The 16688-nt window shown below is 51.6% G+C and overlaps 1 protein-coding gene across 1 annotated transcript in view; it reads left to right on the top strand.

Annotated features, from left to right (window-relative positions):
- BCL11B (BCL11 transcription factor B) overlaps window positions 1–16688 on the top strand; it is a 92962-nt gene that overhangs the window by 7676 nt on the left and 68598 nt on the right. Inside the window, 2 exon segments of the mRNA XM_049769919.1 lie at window positions 6547–6611; window positions 6614–6917. Coding sequence (XP_049625876.1) covers window positions 6547–6611; window positions 6614–6917 — 369 coding nt within the window.

Below are 16688 nucleotides of genomic sequence, written 5' to 3'. Positions count from 1 at the left end.
CGGGTGAAATATTTCGCTCCCCTAACAGCCCCTTTTCCCTGGTTGTGAACTTTAAGGAAGGTGAATGCCTGTTGTGGTGCCCACGACAGGGACGATTGCTTAGAAAGAAAAACTGAAAGGCTTTATATGAGAGAGGTGGCAGAATTTTGAGAGCTTCGGAGGCTCTGTTTGGGAGTGGGGATCCAGGAGTCAGGACCCGGCCTGCTAGGCTTGTAGCCTTTATGGCCTGGGTTGGAGGCCTGGCTTGTCCTGAGCCGAGTCCCTGGGAAAAAACCGAGCATGCAACAGTATAGTTCTCGCTGGCTCTGCGGTGCTTCCTGGTTCCCTGGGGATGGGGGACGTGGGCAGCTCTCGCAGAGTGGGGATCCCTTCCAGAGGTTTGCGGGGAGTCTGAGTAGAAAGGAGGTCCCTGCTTTCTCCCCAGATGTGCTTTCATTGATGCCACATGCTGGCTGTGGACCCGGCTTGTTAGTGGAGCAGCCCGAAGGGCCGTCTGGATCTGACACACAGATTTGAGGTGTTTCTCTCTCGTCTGGTCTTCGGATATATTTTTTTTTCTGCTGACCTGGCTTTGAGGGCTCAGGCGGGGAGTTCTGGGATGGGATGGGGAGTGGGTGCTACGTCTTTGGTGGTGTTGGTGATGGAAGGGAGAGGTTGGAGCAAGTCTGTAACATAATTTCATCTTTCTTTTTCCTGGGAGCTGTTTCTGAGATGGGCAGGAACCTCCAAACCAGGCGAGGCTGTGAGGACCATGCGTGCAGGTGGGGTGGTGGGTCGGGGAAAGGGGCATCTGTTTCACGCCCATCTGCACTTGGCAGAGTGAAGATTTTCTTGCACCTCACATCTCTTCTTGGGGGCAGGACTCTTGCCTTCCCAGAGTTCTGGGGGTTCTGTTCTCTGCGAGAAAGACAGTAATCTTTAGGTTGACAGAGCGGTCTTCTGTCTGCCCTTCCTGAACCCTGAAAGTTCAATAAGGGTTGGGGGAGCTCGTGGTGGCATGAACTTTAGCTGATGGGCACCCCACAAACCTGTGAGTGTGGGGGGTCTGCACTCTGCCTTTTTATCCCATCTGAGAAGGGTCTGAAGGTGGCCTTTGGAGTTGATAGGGGAGGCGGGCGAGGACCAGGAGGGACTCTGGGTGTGGGCCTGTTTTTGGCCTGTTCAGGCTTTAGCAGCAACTGTAGAATTTCAGTGGGGGATTGTGCCAGCCCTCCCTGCCTGGTGTAAGTGTACCCCCTGTAGCACCATGACTGGCCCTGCTGCTGTCCTGTTCCTGTTTCTCTCTGTCAGCCACAGTGTTATTCCTTCCATTCCAAGAACTTCTCCCAGCCTCATTTGTTTGTGTCCTGCCTTTAGAGTGTCCCCCTAGACACAGATTATTTCTCCCCCAAGATCTGATATCTTTCCCTGTTGTTATTCTTTCTCTCCCTCTGCACAGCCCTTCTGTCTGCCCGCACCTCTTCTATCCCAAAAATCCAGAAATGAGAAGCTAACAGCAGCTCAGAAGCCGGGGCTGCATGTAGAGCACACTTGTGGGTTGCCCGACCATGTGTGGGCAGTCCAGGCGTTTCGTTTCTGGTGTGTTTTGGGGTGGAGGCCGCTAGCTTCTACCAGTGCAGACCCTCCAGGGAAGCTGTGCCAGTGGGCAGGGCAGCGGTTGGGGCTTGGTAGAAGCAGGTGTGAGGCCTCCAGGGGAAATGCAGCCGGTTATAAACAAGCCGCCTATGATGGTGGCAGTGGTGGTTCAATGTTCTCAGTGCCTGGCACCCCTTGCCACCCTCCCGCTACCTCTCCTGGAAGGGATCTGTGTGTTTTCCCCGGTGATGGGTCAAATGTTCAAAGTAGAGATTGGGGTTTATGTCTTTGCGGCTAAAGGGACTTTCAGCCCCATGGCCTGTGTTCAGCCATTTGCCGGGGACAGTGGCTAGAGGGATAGCGGAGGACTCCTTGTGGACTGGCATCACCCCGGGGCCTGGTGCGTGGAAACTATCAGATATTCCAGGGGCAGCTGGGGCAGGGGTCAAATTGGGGCCGCTCAGCCCTGACAGCTACTGGCTGGACTTGGACCCTCTCAGCACCCCGTTCCAGACCCGTCTTTTGCCCGCAGGTCCTTTCTGGCCTCTTGGAGCACACATGTGTGTGAATGTGTGTGTGTGAGTATGCGTGTATAAGTGTATCTATGTGCATGTGAGTGTGTGTTTGGTGAGCCAGGCTCCAGTGCTTTTCTGTGACCTCATAGCCAAGCTCATCGTGGATGAACCCCAATTTCCCTTCCTCTAAGTACATCTTCCCAGTGGGGTAGGGACCGTCTCATACATGAAGTGAGGTTTTGCAGTAAAGGAGCTGGTGAGTGTGTGTGTGTGTGCACACACTTTAAGGGGAGTGGTTTGGGATGTTTTGGGGCCCATGAGCAGCTGCCCCAAGAGTCCAGAGTCACTTGATCGGGCTGGGGCTGGGGGCCGGAGAGGGCCCGGGGAGGGTGGGGGAGAGCCAGAGAGGTTGAGGGAAAGCCAGGTTGTTCACCACCCTGGGCCTTTGCGGGGACAGAGCTTCCTGGAGGTTTTCCAGGGGGCTGGGGTGCAGGGTTGGGAATTGGAAGGCCCTGTTTGTCTTGGCCGGGGAGAAGCATGGTGTGCTCCCCCACTCACCTATCATAGGAGCCGGAGTAGGAGAAGCGAGTAGTTCTCAGGCCCCGGGCCCTTCTCCGACTGTGGCTTTTGTGTTTTCTATTGTTGATATGGCCTGAGCAGGCCTGGCGGGTACACACAAGCACACACACACACAGGTGCATGTACACACACGAACACGCGTACACGCACCCCACATGCCCAATCCAGTCTCCACCCGCCAGCGGAAGGGAAACCACAGCTCATCTTGGGGTGTCTCTGGGGGCCTCAGCGTGAGTCTCAGACTCAGCAGCTGCCTCGGGTCACCCGCTCCCACCCCAAAGTTTGATCTTGTGGGCCTGTGGGGACCTCCATTGCTGGAATGTTTATGTGTGAGAGTGTGAGGGTATGGGAGAGTGAATGTGTGTAAGAGGGTGTCTGAGAATGTGTGTGAGAGTTTGTGTCTGGCGTGAGTGTAAGTCTGGTGTTGTGAGTGTGCCTGGTATGAATGTGTGTATGAGAGTATACATCATGAAAGTGTCTGTGTGTCTAGTCTGTGTTCCTGGTGTGTGTGTGTGTGTGTGTGTGTGTGTGTGTGTGTTGGCACAGGGGCTGCCGCCACCTTCCTGGGAACCCCTTCAGGCAGCCCGTTTGGAGCGCGGAACCCCACGCATGGCCTTGGTGGGGGGAGATGGTGCCTCTTGGGAAGGGCAGCCAAGCTCTTAGGGGGTACAGGACAGGGCTGGGGAAGACCCACTTTGTTAGTTTTCTGCTTGGAGGCCTCAGGCCGCCCGGCCTGACCACCCAGAGGCCTGAGTCAGAGCTGGGGTGCCGGGAGCAACTTTGGCTACTCTCAAACTGGGTTATGGGACTCACCCGAGCTGGGCAGGAGGAAAGCGAAAAGGCAGAGGCTGCCAATGAGAGAAAAGAATACCAGATGTTTCCAAAAAGGGGGGGAGAGAGAAAAAAAAACAGAGAGAGAGAGTGAGAGAGCAAGCGAGAGAGCGAGAGAGAGAGAGAGAGAGAGAAGAGAAGAGAGAGGAGAGAGGAGAGAGGAGAGAGAGAGAGAGAGAGAGAGAGAGAGAGAGAGAGAGAGAGAGAGAGAGAGAGAGAGCCACGATCTAGTGCTTTAATGCTTTCTGAGCATCTCACCAGAGCACGCGGCTGAGAAAAAGTAATGAAAAGCAAAAGAAAGCGAAAGGGACCAGGAAAAAGCCAGTGTGACATTTACTACTCCAAGACCCTCCAGCACCCCAGATGGCCTGGAGATGGGGGGTGTGGGAGGGATTGGGCTGACTTGTCTCCCAGGGCCAGGCCTGCAGAGGGGTTATTTCTAGGGGACCAGGCAGCTGCCTTTTCTCTCCACAGATGGGGCCCCTGTTTCGTCTAAATTCTTGTTGTCTTCTCCTTTTATTTTATTTTATATTTTTGCTTTTCAGTTCATTTTCTTTGTGTGTATGAGTCTCTGTTCTCCTCTCTCCCTCTCCTCTCTCTTTTTTTTTAACAACACAATATTTTGACATCCTTTCATTTATTAGTGTTCCTTTTCTAGCAATGGTGCACAATACCTCCTTATATTTCTAAAGAACTGTTTCCACAGTCTTCTCCTCTGGCTCTGAAATTATGTATATGTAATTGGTAATTAAAGGTGCGAGCTTTTCAATATAAACAGTATTGCTCAATGTTAGATCATTAAAGGGAAAACGGGCACTGAATAATTACCTTTTGCATCCTGACAGGAATCTCGTGCCCCCCCCCTCCAGCGCCACCCCTCCCCTCATGGCACCCCAGAACCATGGCTGGGCGGGAGGGGTGTGATTACATTCTAACCAGAGCGAAAGCATCTTTTCATAAAATAAATTGGTAAATTAATTATGGAGTATTGTCTCCCAACTCCTTTCCAAGGAAAACTCGCGCCCGCTGGCTTTGCAGAAGTGTAATGAGGGGGTTTCTGGGACTCCGTCACGAGCACCCTTTCTTGTGTCTGTCTATCTGTCTGTCTCTCTGTGGCTGCTGGGGGGGAAGTGTGTGCCGAAGGCTGTGTTCTGATCATCTCTTCGCGGCCCTTTCTGGAACGCCACGTTTCTGTGGAGGGCTCTGTGTGGCTGCTCTGTTGGTGTCCCCCCCTCAAGTTCCCCCTCCCTCGCCTCTGCCATCTGTCCTTGTGGCTTGTCTACACTCTGCTGAGTCCCAAGCCGGACCCCAGGGCCTCAGTGATCTCCTTGCTCTCCTACCTGAGCTCTTGTAGGGAAACCCGGGTTCTGAAAACACCCTGATTTATTTATGAGCAGGACAGAAAAGGCTGCAGGTTTTTTTTATTTTTTGTTTTTAATTCTTCTGACATACTCTGTATCTTGGTTCCAGCCACTTTAGGGCCTCAGGAATGTGCTTTTCTGCCACCTGCCAGGTCCCCCAAATTCCACGGCCAACTTCAGTGCTACCTGGTTTCCCCAACGAGCGTTCTTGAAAAATCCCGTGTCCCCAGGTCCCCACGGGGAATGTTCTCTTCTTGCTCATTCTACACGTTTTATTTATGGTTCTTTGGTTGCTTCCCCCAGGGATGGCTGCTTTGAGGGGAGGTGATTACTAGCTTCCAAATATTTGGGTCCTGGGTCCTGGACAAAAAAGGAATAAATGAAAAGTAAGGAATGGATCCGGCGGCCAGAGAGACATGGAGACAAGGGCTTCTTCGTCTGTGGTTAGTTCCCTGCCGAGCAAGGCTGCTCCGAGTCAGGATTGTTTCCTTTTCTCGTCTCTTTTTTGCTGGGAGTAAAAATAAAATAAGAACAGGACTATGAGGTGTGCACACGGGGGATGTGGAAGGATGACTGGAGATGGACTAGGAGTTGACATGGGGGATGGAGGCTGGCCCCATCTTGGCTTTGTACTTTGTCCTGGCACTTGTTGCTGTCTGTCTGTCTGCCTGCCTATCTCCTCTGTCTGTCTGTCTATCTGTGGGGCCTGTTGACGTAGCTGACTTTCTGTTTTCTCCTCTGTGCTGCTACCGGGCTTGAGCATATGGTAGAGGGGAAAGGTAGGGGCCGCCACCCAGGTGAATCAGCTCTGGCCTGTGCTCCTTGGGGTGGCCCCCAAATCCCCATATAAATATTTTTAGGAGTGTGTGTGTGTGTGTGTGTGTGTGTGTGTGTGTGTGTGTGTGTGTGTGTGTGTGTAGTGTATGTATTCCTGAGGGTCAGCAGGCCCGGCTTTTCACAAGCACCAGGCCTGTGTTTTTCTACTGAGCTATAGCAGCACCCTGGGGAAATAAAGAGAAAAAAAAACACAAAAACAAAAAACCAACAACTGGGAGCCCAGAGAGATAGGGCAGTGGGAATGCACTTGTCTTGCACACAGCCGGCCCTGGTTCCCACCCTGGCACCCATAGGGGGTCTCCTGAGTTCTTCCAGGAGTGATCCCTGATCTCAGAGCCAGGAATGATTTCTAGGCATGGCTGGGCATGGGCACCCAACATAAATAACCAACCTGAGGTTAGAGCCTTTGTGTTTTTAGAGTCTGGGCACTTTTGGGGGCTGAGAGAGGGGCTCTGGGGTGCTGAGGCTTTTCCGTGCAGAGATGATCCTGTGATCTCTGTTCTCTGGGCTCTATCTTGGGGGGGGGGCCTTTGGGAACCAAACATTGCATGGGACATGTGTGACCCTTGGCATGTGAGGGTAGGGTGGAGTCCTGCTTGGGAATAAAGAGAGGGCATGTGAGCAGGACCTCGGAGGGGGACACAGAGGTTCTTTGTGGAAGCCCAGGGCTGCCGGGACTGACTGATCAACTGACCAACGGGGGGGTGGGGCCGGTCAATGGCTGTGATCTTGCCCGTGGGGGCGGGCAATGGGTGTCGTGGATGGATGGTGGGTGCCCATGGTTGCGGTTGCTTAAGCCCATTTCTCTCTTCTCTGCCCGCCCCTGTCCCTCTCCCTTGTGTATCCAGCAGAGGTCGAGCATGTGGAGACCAGCATCCTGGAGGAAGATGAGGGGCTGGAGATAGAGGAGCCCGAGCGGGCCTGGGGCTCATGGTAGGCGGCCCCGAGCCAGACCTGCTGACGTGTGGCCAGTGCCAGATGAATTTCCCCCTGGGCGACATTCTGGTATTCATCGAGCACAAGAAAAAGCAGTGTGGGGCCGGGCTGGGTCCCTGCTACGATAAAGGCCTGGACAAAGGCAGCCCCCCACCCTCTTCACGCCCTGAGCTCAGGAGAGTATCCGAACCCGTGGAGATCGGAATCCAGGTCACCCCTGACGAAGATGACCACCTGCTCTTGCCCACTAAAGGCATCTGCCCCAAGCAAGAGAACCCTGCAGGTATGGACCCTAAGCTCGCCGCCCCCCTTTCCTGTCTGTGCTGGGTATGGTGGTGGTTTGGTGGGAGGGGCTGGCTTCCTTCCTGCTTGAGGGACCCCTCAGTGCTGGTCACCCTGAAATGTGCTCGGAGCTCCAATGTGCCCTTGGGCCCAAGCTGGCTCTGCTTGTGGACTCTGAGGAGTCCAGAGAGGAGTGTGACAATCTGGAAGTGTCTCTCTTTGACCCTGGCTTTGCTAATGCTCTTGGCATGGTCTTCTGGCTTTGGGACCCAGTGTCTGTATTCTGTCCTTGACCCAGAGCCAGTTGGTTCCCCCACTTGTGGCCTGGACCTATTGGAAAGATTCCTTCTGTGAGGTGTGCGGTGAGGGTTTTTTTTTTTTTTTTGGGGGGGGGAGGGTGGCTCTGTTTTCTCTTGGGTCTTGGTGTCTGCTCATAAAAGTGGTGAGACCTCTCCATAATGTCAGGGATCCCAGCCCTCATTGCCTGGTCTGATGGTTGGATCCAGGGAGGCGTGAGCTGGGGTGTTGTTTGCCTGGAAGAAAGAGAAACGGAGTTTGATTTTCACAACCTGGAGCTCAAGGCTTTGCATGTGGGTTGCTTTGCAAAAGTGGGTATTAGAGCACCTCTGCTCTGAGGGAGCCTATCTCTGGGCATACCAGAGGCTTTGCATCTGCAGCCTCTGACTTTGAGGCCTGGCTGGCCTGGACAGGGCAGCTGTGTACTCCAGCCTGTATTGGAGAATGGGGTACCTCTCTAGCCATATCCTGTGTCCTTGCCTCCATTTCCCCAAATGACAACAGGACAGGATAGATTTTAGTTGCTTGCCAGGCAGGAGGGTACATGGACTGGGCTTGTGGAAGCTTTGCCAGGGATGCCCTTGGAATGTGGGGGACCCCTCTGACTGCAGTGAGAACATAGGTGAATATGTGTGTGTGTGTGTGTGTGTGTGTGTGTGGGCTGTCCCCGTTATGTTGGGGACCTTCTGTACATGCCAAAGGGATGGAATTCTGGGTACTCTTTGGAGAGGGGGCCTGGCATAATGGGTCCTTCCCCACTCTACTGGTAAGATGCCCCGTCCCAGGAAGTGGTCAGTGAGAGCGACTGTAGGATGATTTCTGTGTGAATGACCTGTTTGCCGATGACATGTTACCAAGGGCAGAGAGTGAGGTTGGGTTGGAGATGCCTGAGTTAGGAGGGGCCTCGTAAGGAAACTGGGCCAGTGTGTGGTCATTGCTGGCAGAGATGGGTCCTAGAGGTAGAAGGTCATCCCAGAAGCTGCCGGAAGGGGCTTTGAGTCCAGTGTGTGCATATCTGTACCTGGCACCCAGCGGCCTTGGTCTCAGTAAAGCCTTGGCAGCTTTGCTGTCAGCATGAACCCTTCGTGCGGCCTCAGCAGAAAAGGCCCCTTTTCTCTTTGTCGCTAGCAAGGGGGCCCTACTTCCTAAATTCCTTGGCTTACTGCTGGAGAGATTGTTTCCTCCTAGTCATTCCCTTCATGGCTGGCTTCTGCCCAAGAGGCAAGGCTTCAATTTCCACTTCCAGTTTTGCCTCCTGGCCTGGATCCCCCAAACATTTCTCAGGTGGGTGTGAGAGGGAGAGCTCCCTCATAAGAAAAGGGGAGGGTCATGGAGTGCAGGTTTGTGTCCAAGAGAGACTCCCTGTGGTTTCAGAAAAAGCAAACTCTATCTCCGAGTCAGCTCTGCCTCTCCCTGACACCCCCGATCCTCCCCCGTGCCCCCACCCCATTCTGGGGGTTGTAATGCGGCAGCCTCCAGTATTTTTATCTGAGGTGTGACGAAAGATATTCTTGGCCTTCTCTGTTCTGGAACAGGACGCAAGGATTTCTTCATTCTGGAAGGACTCTGTAAAATAACCCTCAGAAGTTTAAAGAGATAGGTCTGTTCAAAGCATCTAAAATGGTATTTTAATCAGACACACAAAATAATCTGTGTGCAGTGTCGGTAGAACAGGGGCCTTGTTTTATGAAGGGGTTCTTCCTCTCTGCTCTCTCTCTTCTTCCTCCCTCCCTCCCCTTTGGCACCAACTTTCTTTCTTTCGTTTTTTTTTTGTTTGTTTTTTCTTTAATTTAATAAAAAAGGCAAGATTAAAGACGAAAACTTCAGTGGCTCCAATGTATAAAGTTATTTAATATGGTAGGAGCATTAATTATTTTAGCTTAATTGAATTCTGAGGACTGCCATGGTTGCATTTTTGTCGACAAGTCCTGTTTATTATTTCTCTGTGTAGATTAACAGTAAAGGAAACACAGATAACTTTCAGTTATTTATTGTAAAATAAATGTGTCAATTCATGTGTAAAGCAAGCTGCTCCAAGATAATTGAGTCTTTATATTTAAGTAGGGGACTTGGAAACCCTGGCTTGTCTCTGCCAGGGTTTCTGGTGCCACACACAGCAGCCACCCACACTGTGACCCCACCAGCCTTGATAAGCCTATCTCTTGGGCATTGCCATAAGTGGCACCCAGGTCACCCCTGGCTTGTCTGGTTGTATTCTGGGACCTTCCAGGTGAGGGGGTCTTGAGTGCAGAACCTGGAGCCAGACCCGCTGCCAAAGCTCCCAAGAAGCGTAGGCCTGGAGGACCTGTGAACAAGGCAGGGGGATCCCCTAAACTCTCCAGTGCATCCACTAGGGCTGTTGAAATTCTACTGGTCATGGCTCTAGGGTCAGACCTGGCCCATCCCTAGACCTAGAAATGGAAATTTTGGAAAAAATAAAAAATTTTTTTGATTTTGGGCCACATCTGGTGACGCTCAGGGATTACTCCTAGCTATGAGCTCAGAAATCGCTCCTGGCTTGGGGGACCTATGGGATGCTGGGGGATCGAATAGCAGTCCATCCTGGGTCAGCTACGTGCAAGGCAAACACCTTACTGCTTGGCCATTGCTCCAGCCCCTAGAAGTGAATATTTTGGACTTGACTTAATGCTTTGTTTCTTTTCCTGGGTCACACTTGTCAGGGCTCAGGCTTACTCTTGGCCTCTCTGCCTGGGGGGTCACTCCCAGTTGAACTGGGGGACTTTATGGGATGCTGAGGATTGAGCTTGTCTGTCACATGCAAGACAGGAGTTTCACTCTTATACTATCTCTTGGGCCCTGGACATGGGGTTCAAAGAAAGGACTGTGAGTCATTTAAATAGAAAAGATGAAGAAGTGGCAGGGATGATGCCTCTTGGAGGACCCATTCATTCATTTACTTACTCACCATCATTCCACTCCTTTACTCCTTTATTCATTTATTTACACACACATTTTTCACTCATTCATTTATTCATTCAATTCACTAATTCAATTCATTCATCACTCACTACGCTCATACATTTGTTCATCAGCAGTAAAGCACCTTGTACTCTTTCTTCTCTTGGACCTCATGTGACCTGGGGTGACAGACCCCCACCAGCGTTGGGGACCCGGGGGAACGATGGCTTGTGTGGAGACACAGCGAGCCAGGTTTTTGATGTGGGGTCCCTTCCCCTCATCATGCACTTTGGGAGGAAGACCTAGTGGTGGGGATTTTTGTCTGAGAAACAAGGGGGAGTAGAAAGGCCCCAGAAACAGGTAGTGTCAGGATAAAGTATACCCTTTGTGTGGTGTTGCTGGTTGTGGTGTGGGGGCAAGGGGCCCCTCAGAGTAGGCATTCGGGGTACAGGGGACCTTCATGTCTCACCTACTTCCCTATGATCTGTCCCTTGGTCCTCAACCTCACTTTTGTATGCTGTGCATATGTAGAACCCCTTGGCCTCCCACAGGGGACACCCTGAGACACGGAAACTTCTAGAAGCCAAACTTGGGTGCTTGTTTGCAGCTGCTCTTAGTTTAAGACTCAGAAACTATCTCTTGAAGACTTTCTCAGTTCTGTCCCCAGCCTGCCCTCATTTGTGAGCTGCTGCAGAGAAGGCACTTAATTTGGGGGGGTGTTTTACCCTCTCTGTGAAGGCATGGTAAAGCTCGGGGGGACGAGGGGCAGAGAGGACTAGCTGTCACCTGTCAGTCCTGAGTGTCACTTCTTTGGAGGCGACAGGAGGCTGGCAGCATCTTCTTGGCTTGGCTGTAGCAACCAGGGTCCCTGCCTTGACGCTTGGCCCATGCCTCCCATGGGAAAGCTCTGGGGGGGGTGGTGGTGGTGTTACCTGGCAGCTTGGAGTAGCCCCGATGGGACACAATCAGGACTGGGGTGACCTCCCTGCACCCCTCACCTGAAGTGCCAGATGGGAGGGAACCTCTCACCCCTCTGCTTGGCTGAGGGGGTTTGCATGCAGCTGCTTTCTGGCTGTCCAGAATAAATAAAATAAAACATGGGAAGAGAGAGAGAGAGTGTGTGAGGAGAGGCGAGGCGAGATGAGAGAGAGAGAGAGAGAAAAGCAACAGGCAAGAGAGAGAGAGAGAGTATTAACTTGGCCGGTGGGAGATATGGAATGACTGGCTGTGCTGGAAGCCCGAGATAAACTCCATTCCAGGTTGTCTGGAAAGAACTTGCATTTGTTATATTTAGAGTTGTTATTTTCTCTCCAAATTAAGATTAGTTAAATCCGTGTGTGTGGTGGCAGGGATTATTATATTTTATTATTAAATCGTGACAGCTAATTATTAGTTCTGTCTGCACAGAGGAACAGCGGCGCGCACTGCTGGTGAGGGGCATGTCCCCAGGCTCAGCAGGGCACGTGCTGGGTGCTGGGTGCTGGGTGTGGCAGGGTTGGTTGGGAGTAGCCAGGCTGGCCCGCCTGGCTAGGGCACCAGGCTTGTTGCTCTTCTGGGTTGACTGCACATGAAAACAGAGACCTCTCACCTGCCTTGGAAACAGGGATTTATTTCTAAGACCCATTTGAGGGAGTGCAGAGACATTAAGGAACTTGCCCAGAGTCACACAACAAAGATGCCGCTGGCTTCTTGGGAGGCTTTTTCCCAAGCAGTGATTCCACCAGATAGAGACACTGAAAGCAGAACCTTCCTTTCAGGGTGGTCCAAGACACCCCTAATGTGGCCTGTGATTGCAGCGCCCTCTATAGTTTCCTGGCAGGACAGCAGCCAAAGGATGGAGTGAGGACCAGAGAGTAGAGTGGGTGCCCTCTAACCTCTCTGTGAGTTCGAGTCCGATTCTCATCATTTGGAAAACCCTGTTTTGATGAGAACGGTTCATGTCCACAACCGGCCCATGCACCTTGAACTCTCCTTTCCCTGAGCGCGGCCCAGCCTCACGCGCTCTGACCTGTCCATGGGGCTCTTCTGCCTTTGAGTGTTGGTATCCTTACCTGGCCGAATCATGTCTCTACGGAGGCCTGTGGCCACTTGTTCGTGGAGTGCTGGTGTCCTCTATTCTCCCTGGGGCTCGTCCGGTCTACTGGCTTCTCAGGTGGGGAGGCTGCATGTCTCCGAAGTGCAGCCTAGTGCTGAGCTGTGCTAGGAAGAACACAGCCTAAGGACAAGAACTACTGTTTTTTGTTGCTCCAGGGGCTTACCCTGCAGGGTCCCTACCCCGCCACAGCAGCTCAGCAAACCAGGGAAGAAGAAGAGGGCAAGAGAGAGAGAGAGACAGATATATGGCACACCTACAACTGATACCCCCTCCCTGTTGTATTAATAATGATAATAATAATAATAATAATAATAATAAGATGATGAGATGAGAAGGAGAGGGTTTTGAGTTGGACAGTAATACTTGGCAGTTGAGTCCAGTTTTGTTTAGTTTTAGTTTGGTTTTGGGGCCACACCCAACAGTGCTCAGAGGTTACTCCTGGCTCTGTGCTCAGAAATCATTCCTGGCAGACTCAGGGGGTCGGACCCTATAGGATGCCAAGGATAGGATCCAGGTTGGCCATGCTGCAAGGCCAACAGCCAAGGTCAACACAAGCCCTCCCTGCTGTGCTAATCACTTTGGCCCCTCTAGCCTTCTTTATTTAGGCACCTGTAGTGGACAGTTTCTCTAGTCCAGTTGCTGACGGGGGCTGAGCATGGCTCCAACATGACTGGTACAAAATGGGTGTCCTGGAAAGAAGAGTGTGAGGCCAGAGCTGCTCTGGTAGCCTTTCCTGGGGAGCTGGCATGGGCACCCCCCCCATGAGTACAGTGGAGGAAACCCAGACTTGCTGCTTGCCTACCGCAGGGGGTCCGGGTGTAAACTCAGCCAGCCTTATGGTGCTGCTGTAACTGCTCAGCTCCCCCATCCTGCTGGTGGTTCCTGCTGGAACAACAGGGTTCAGCCCTGTCTCTGTCCTAAGCAGGAGTGAAACCCCAACTTACTTTCACTTTGTACCTGACATGATTGACTGAATTAAGGACAGTGCGTGGGAGGAGGGGGCTGTGAGTTCAGGCTTCTTTGTGCCTGGGGACATGGGTAGCATGGTGTCCAGGGTCTATGCAGTCACTGATTTCTCTCTCTCTCTCTCTCTCTCTCTTTTTTTTTGTTTTTTGTTTTTGGGTCACACCCGGCGCCGCTAAGAGGTTACTTCCTGGCTATGCACTCAGAAATTGTTCCTGGCTTAGGGGACCATATGAGATCCTGGGGATGGAACCAGGTCGATCCTGGTTCTGCTGTGTGCAAGGCAAATGCGGTAACTCTGTGCTATCACTCCAGCCCCTCCTTTTTTTAAAATTTATTTTGTTATTTTTATTTTTTATTTATTATTATTTTTTACAATATCTTTATTTAAGCACCTTGATTACAAACATATTTGTAGTTGGACTTCAGTCATAAAAAAGAACGATCCTCTTCACCAGTGCAACCTTTCCAGCACCAATGATCCCCATCTCCTTCCTCCCCCACGCCCTGCCTGTATTTGAGATGGCATTCTATTTTTCTCATTCACTACCATTCTTCAAAGAAGTGGATCAAACACTCCTGAAATTTATTTGGAACAATAAATATCCATGAATAGCTAAAGCAACCCTTAGGAACAAAGAAAATGGGAGGCATCACTTTCCCCAACTTTAAATTGTACAACAAAGAAATAGTCATTAAAATAGCATACTATTGGAATAAAGACAGACCCTCAAATCAATGGAATAGACTTGAGTATTAAGAGAATGTTTCCTAGGCATACAATCAATTAATATTTGATAAAGGGGCAAGAAACACAAAATGGAGCAAAGAAAGCTTCTTCAACAAGCAGTGTTAGGACAACTGGTCAGCCACATGCAAAATGTGGTTAGACCTCCATCTAACACATGCACAAAGGTCAAATCTAAATGGATTAAAGACCTTGATATCAAATCCAGAGCCATAAGGTACATAAAACAAGTAAAACACTCTACGACATTGAAACTAAAGACATCTTCAAGGAGAAACAAACACCACTGTCCAAACAAATGGAAGCAGAGATAAACAAATAGGAGTATATTAAACTAAGAAACTTCTGCACTTCAAAGGAAATAGTGACTAGGACACAAAGGCCTTTCATAGAATGGAATAAACTATTCACCCAATATTGATTCCTTTTTTAATCCTCCTAGTACCAGGGACCAAACCCTAGGCCTCTTGTATGCAAGACTTGAACTTTCCTCACCCTTATCCCCTTTATAAAGGCCATACTCAGTCTCGTGGTGTCTGGGAGGGATGCCCAGGGATCACTCCTGATTCAGTGCTCAGGATTCACACCTATCTTAGAGCTCAGAGCTTATTTTTGTCCTAGTCCTCAGGGATCGCTCCTGAATTGGTCCTAGGCATCACTTCTGTTTCGGCGTTTATGGGTCAGATCTGTATTAGTGTTTAGGGCTTATTCCTATCTCAGTGCTCAGGGATTCTACCTGTCTCAGTGTTTAGGGTTGAATTCTGTCTTTTTTTTTTTTTTGGTCACACCCAGTAGCGCTCAGGGGTTACTCCTGACTCTCTGCTCAGAAATCGCTCCTGGCAGGCACGGGGGACCACATGGGATGCCGGAATTCGAACCACTGTCCTTCTGCATGCAAGGCAAATGCCTTGCCTCCATGCTATCTCTCTGGCCCCTGAATTCTGTCTTGGTACTCAGATATCACTTCTGTTTCAGTCCTCAGGGATGATGTCTGTCTTAGTGCTCAGGGTTTACTCCTGTACCAGTGCTCAGGGATCACTCCTCTTTTGATGCTCAGAAATCACTCCTGGAGGGCTTGAGGGGACCATATGTGGTGCCAGCCAGGGTTCAGTCCCTGCCCATGTGTTCCAGACAAGTGCTCTCGCTCTGGCTCTGCTTTGATTCTCTCTGCTGTGACTTCTGTGGCTCTCAGCCTAGCTCACAGTGATACTGCTGTGTCGGTGGCTCTGGGCACAGAGCTCGGGGCCTAGCAGGGGGTGCAAGTACTAGGAGGGCGTCCCGTGGCCTCCCCATGTCTGTGGCTCATGTCCTGCTGGCCATGGGTGGAAAACCTGTCGATTGATAGCTGACCTGGGATGGCCACTAGCTGTGGGTCTTGGGTGTGGGTTGGGGGCTGGCTGGGGGAGACAAGGCAGGTGGCAAAGGCTGGTGGTAGCTAATCTGTGTGACCTTGAGCAGCCTGTCTTTCTTTCCCTCTGTCTCCTTGCCCACCTCTGTCTCTCTGTCCTGTCTTTCTGTTCATCTGTCCCCTCTGTCCCTATCTGGGCTGAGCCCTAGAGCTGAATAGAAGGATCTGCCTGGGGTTAGCGAGGGTGGGGATAGCGTCCTGCCCCACAGACCCCCTTACCCTTTCCTGTCCCTCAAAGGCCTTTCTGTGAGTGCTGGATAGAAACTCAACATGGCCTGACTAGAGGGCACTGAGGACCGTAGGGGCCTCTCGGGGTATCTCGGGATAGTGGGGTGCCCCTGCTACAAGGGCACAGCAAGGGTCTCCCTGGCATCTGGTCACAGAGGTATTTGCTTTATTAACAGGAGGCTCTGACTCAAATCTCTCAAACTAGAGGGACAGGTTCAGTGGGGTGAAGGGTCTCCGCAAGGCCAATGTGGGGCCCTGTCTAACAGCCTGAGACAAGGAGGGTCCCCTTCTAGACAAGGCCAGGCTTCAGACTTCATTCTTTTTTATTTGGGGGATGTCCTCAATGATTCGTGGGGGGTCTGGACCTGAGGGTGTCTGTGTGGGCTTGCAATATCTTTCTGCAGCACTCAGACCCATGTGGTGTGGGGGAATCACACTTGGAGCCTTGAACTTCTCAGGCTTGTGTGCCAACCCATTGAACCACCTTTTCGGCCCTTGTCTATTTCTGCATCTTAGTAAACTTTTCTTGTGTTGGATCTAGAAAGAGTTGCTGGAGGAGCCTGAGAGGTGAAACCCAACCAGTATAGAAACTGGGGACTTCCCCAGCCCCACCACCTTTGGGTGGGAAAATAGCTACAAAATGGCCTTGTTGGACTTAGCAAGGTAGAACCAGTGGGGGAAAGAAGCAAGTCACCACACAGCTGCCAAGGGTCTGACTCCCAGCAGGGAAGGACCACTAGAATCAGGGCCTTGCCTTCAGTCCCTCCACTGTAGGAGGGATCAGCCTGACTTTCACCTCTCTCCCTTTTGGGGGTACAGGGCTCATTAACTGGATTCTGGGGGTCTTCCCTGGGGGCCAGAGCCCCGAGTTGACTTTTTTGGGCTTAGTGCCCGCCACTGGTGTTCTAGACTCTTCTCGGAGAACTCTATGAATCCAAGACCAGTCTTTGAGGGAGGCTTTGAGAGGGCCTTCCCCTCCCCTCCACCACCCCCAGCCCTGGCTTTAAGAGGGGGGCAGCATTTGGAAGAGGTAAGCTTCCCCCCTCCCAGCTACTCTCTCCCCGCCCAGCTACTCTTCCCACCCAATGGCCCAGTCAGTTAAGCAACCGGTCCT

Source organism: Suncus etruscus, chromosome 3, assembly GCF_024139225.1.
Source record: "Suncus etruscus isolate mSunEtr1 chromosome 3, mSunEtr1.pri.cur, whole genome shotgun sequence".
NCBI classification, from domain to species: domain Eukaryota; kingdom Metazoa; phylum Chordata; class Mammalia; order Eulipotyphla; family Soricidae; genus Suncus; species Suncus etruscus.
Note: the sequence above shows the minus strand (reverse complement) of the source record. Positions and strands in the feature narration are given on the sequence as shown.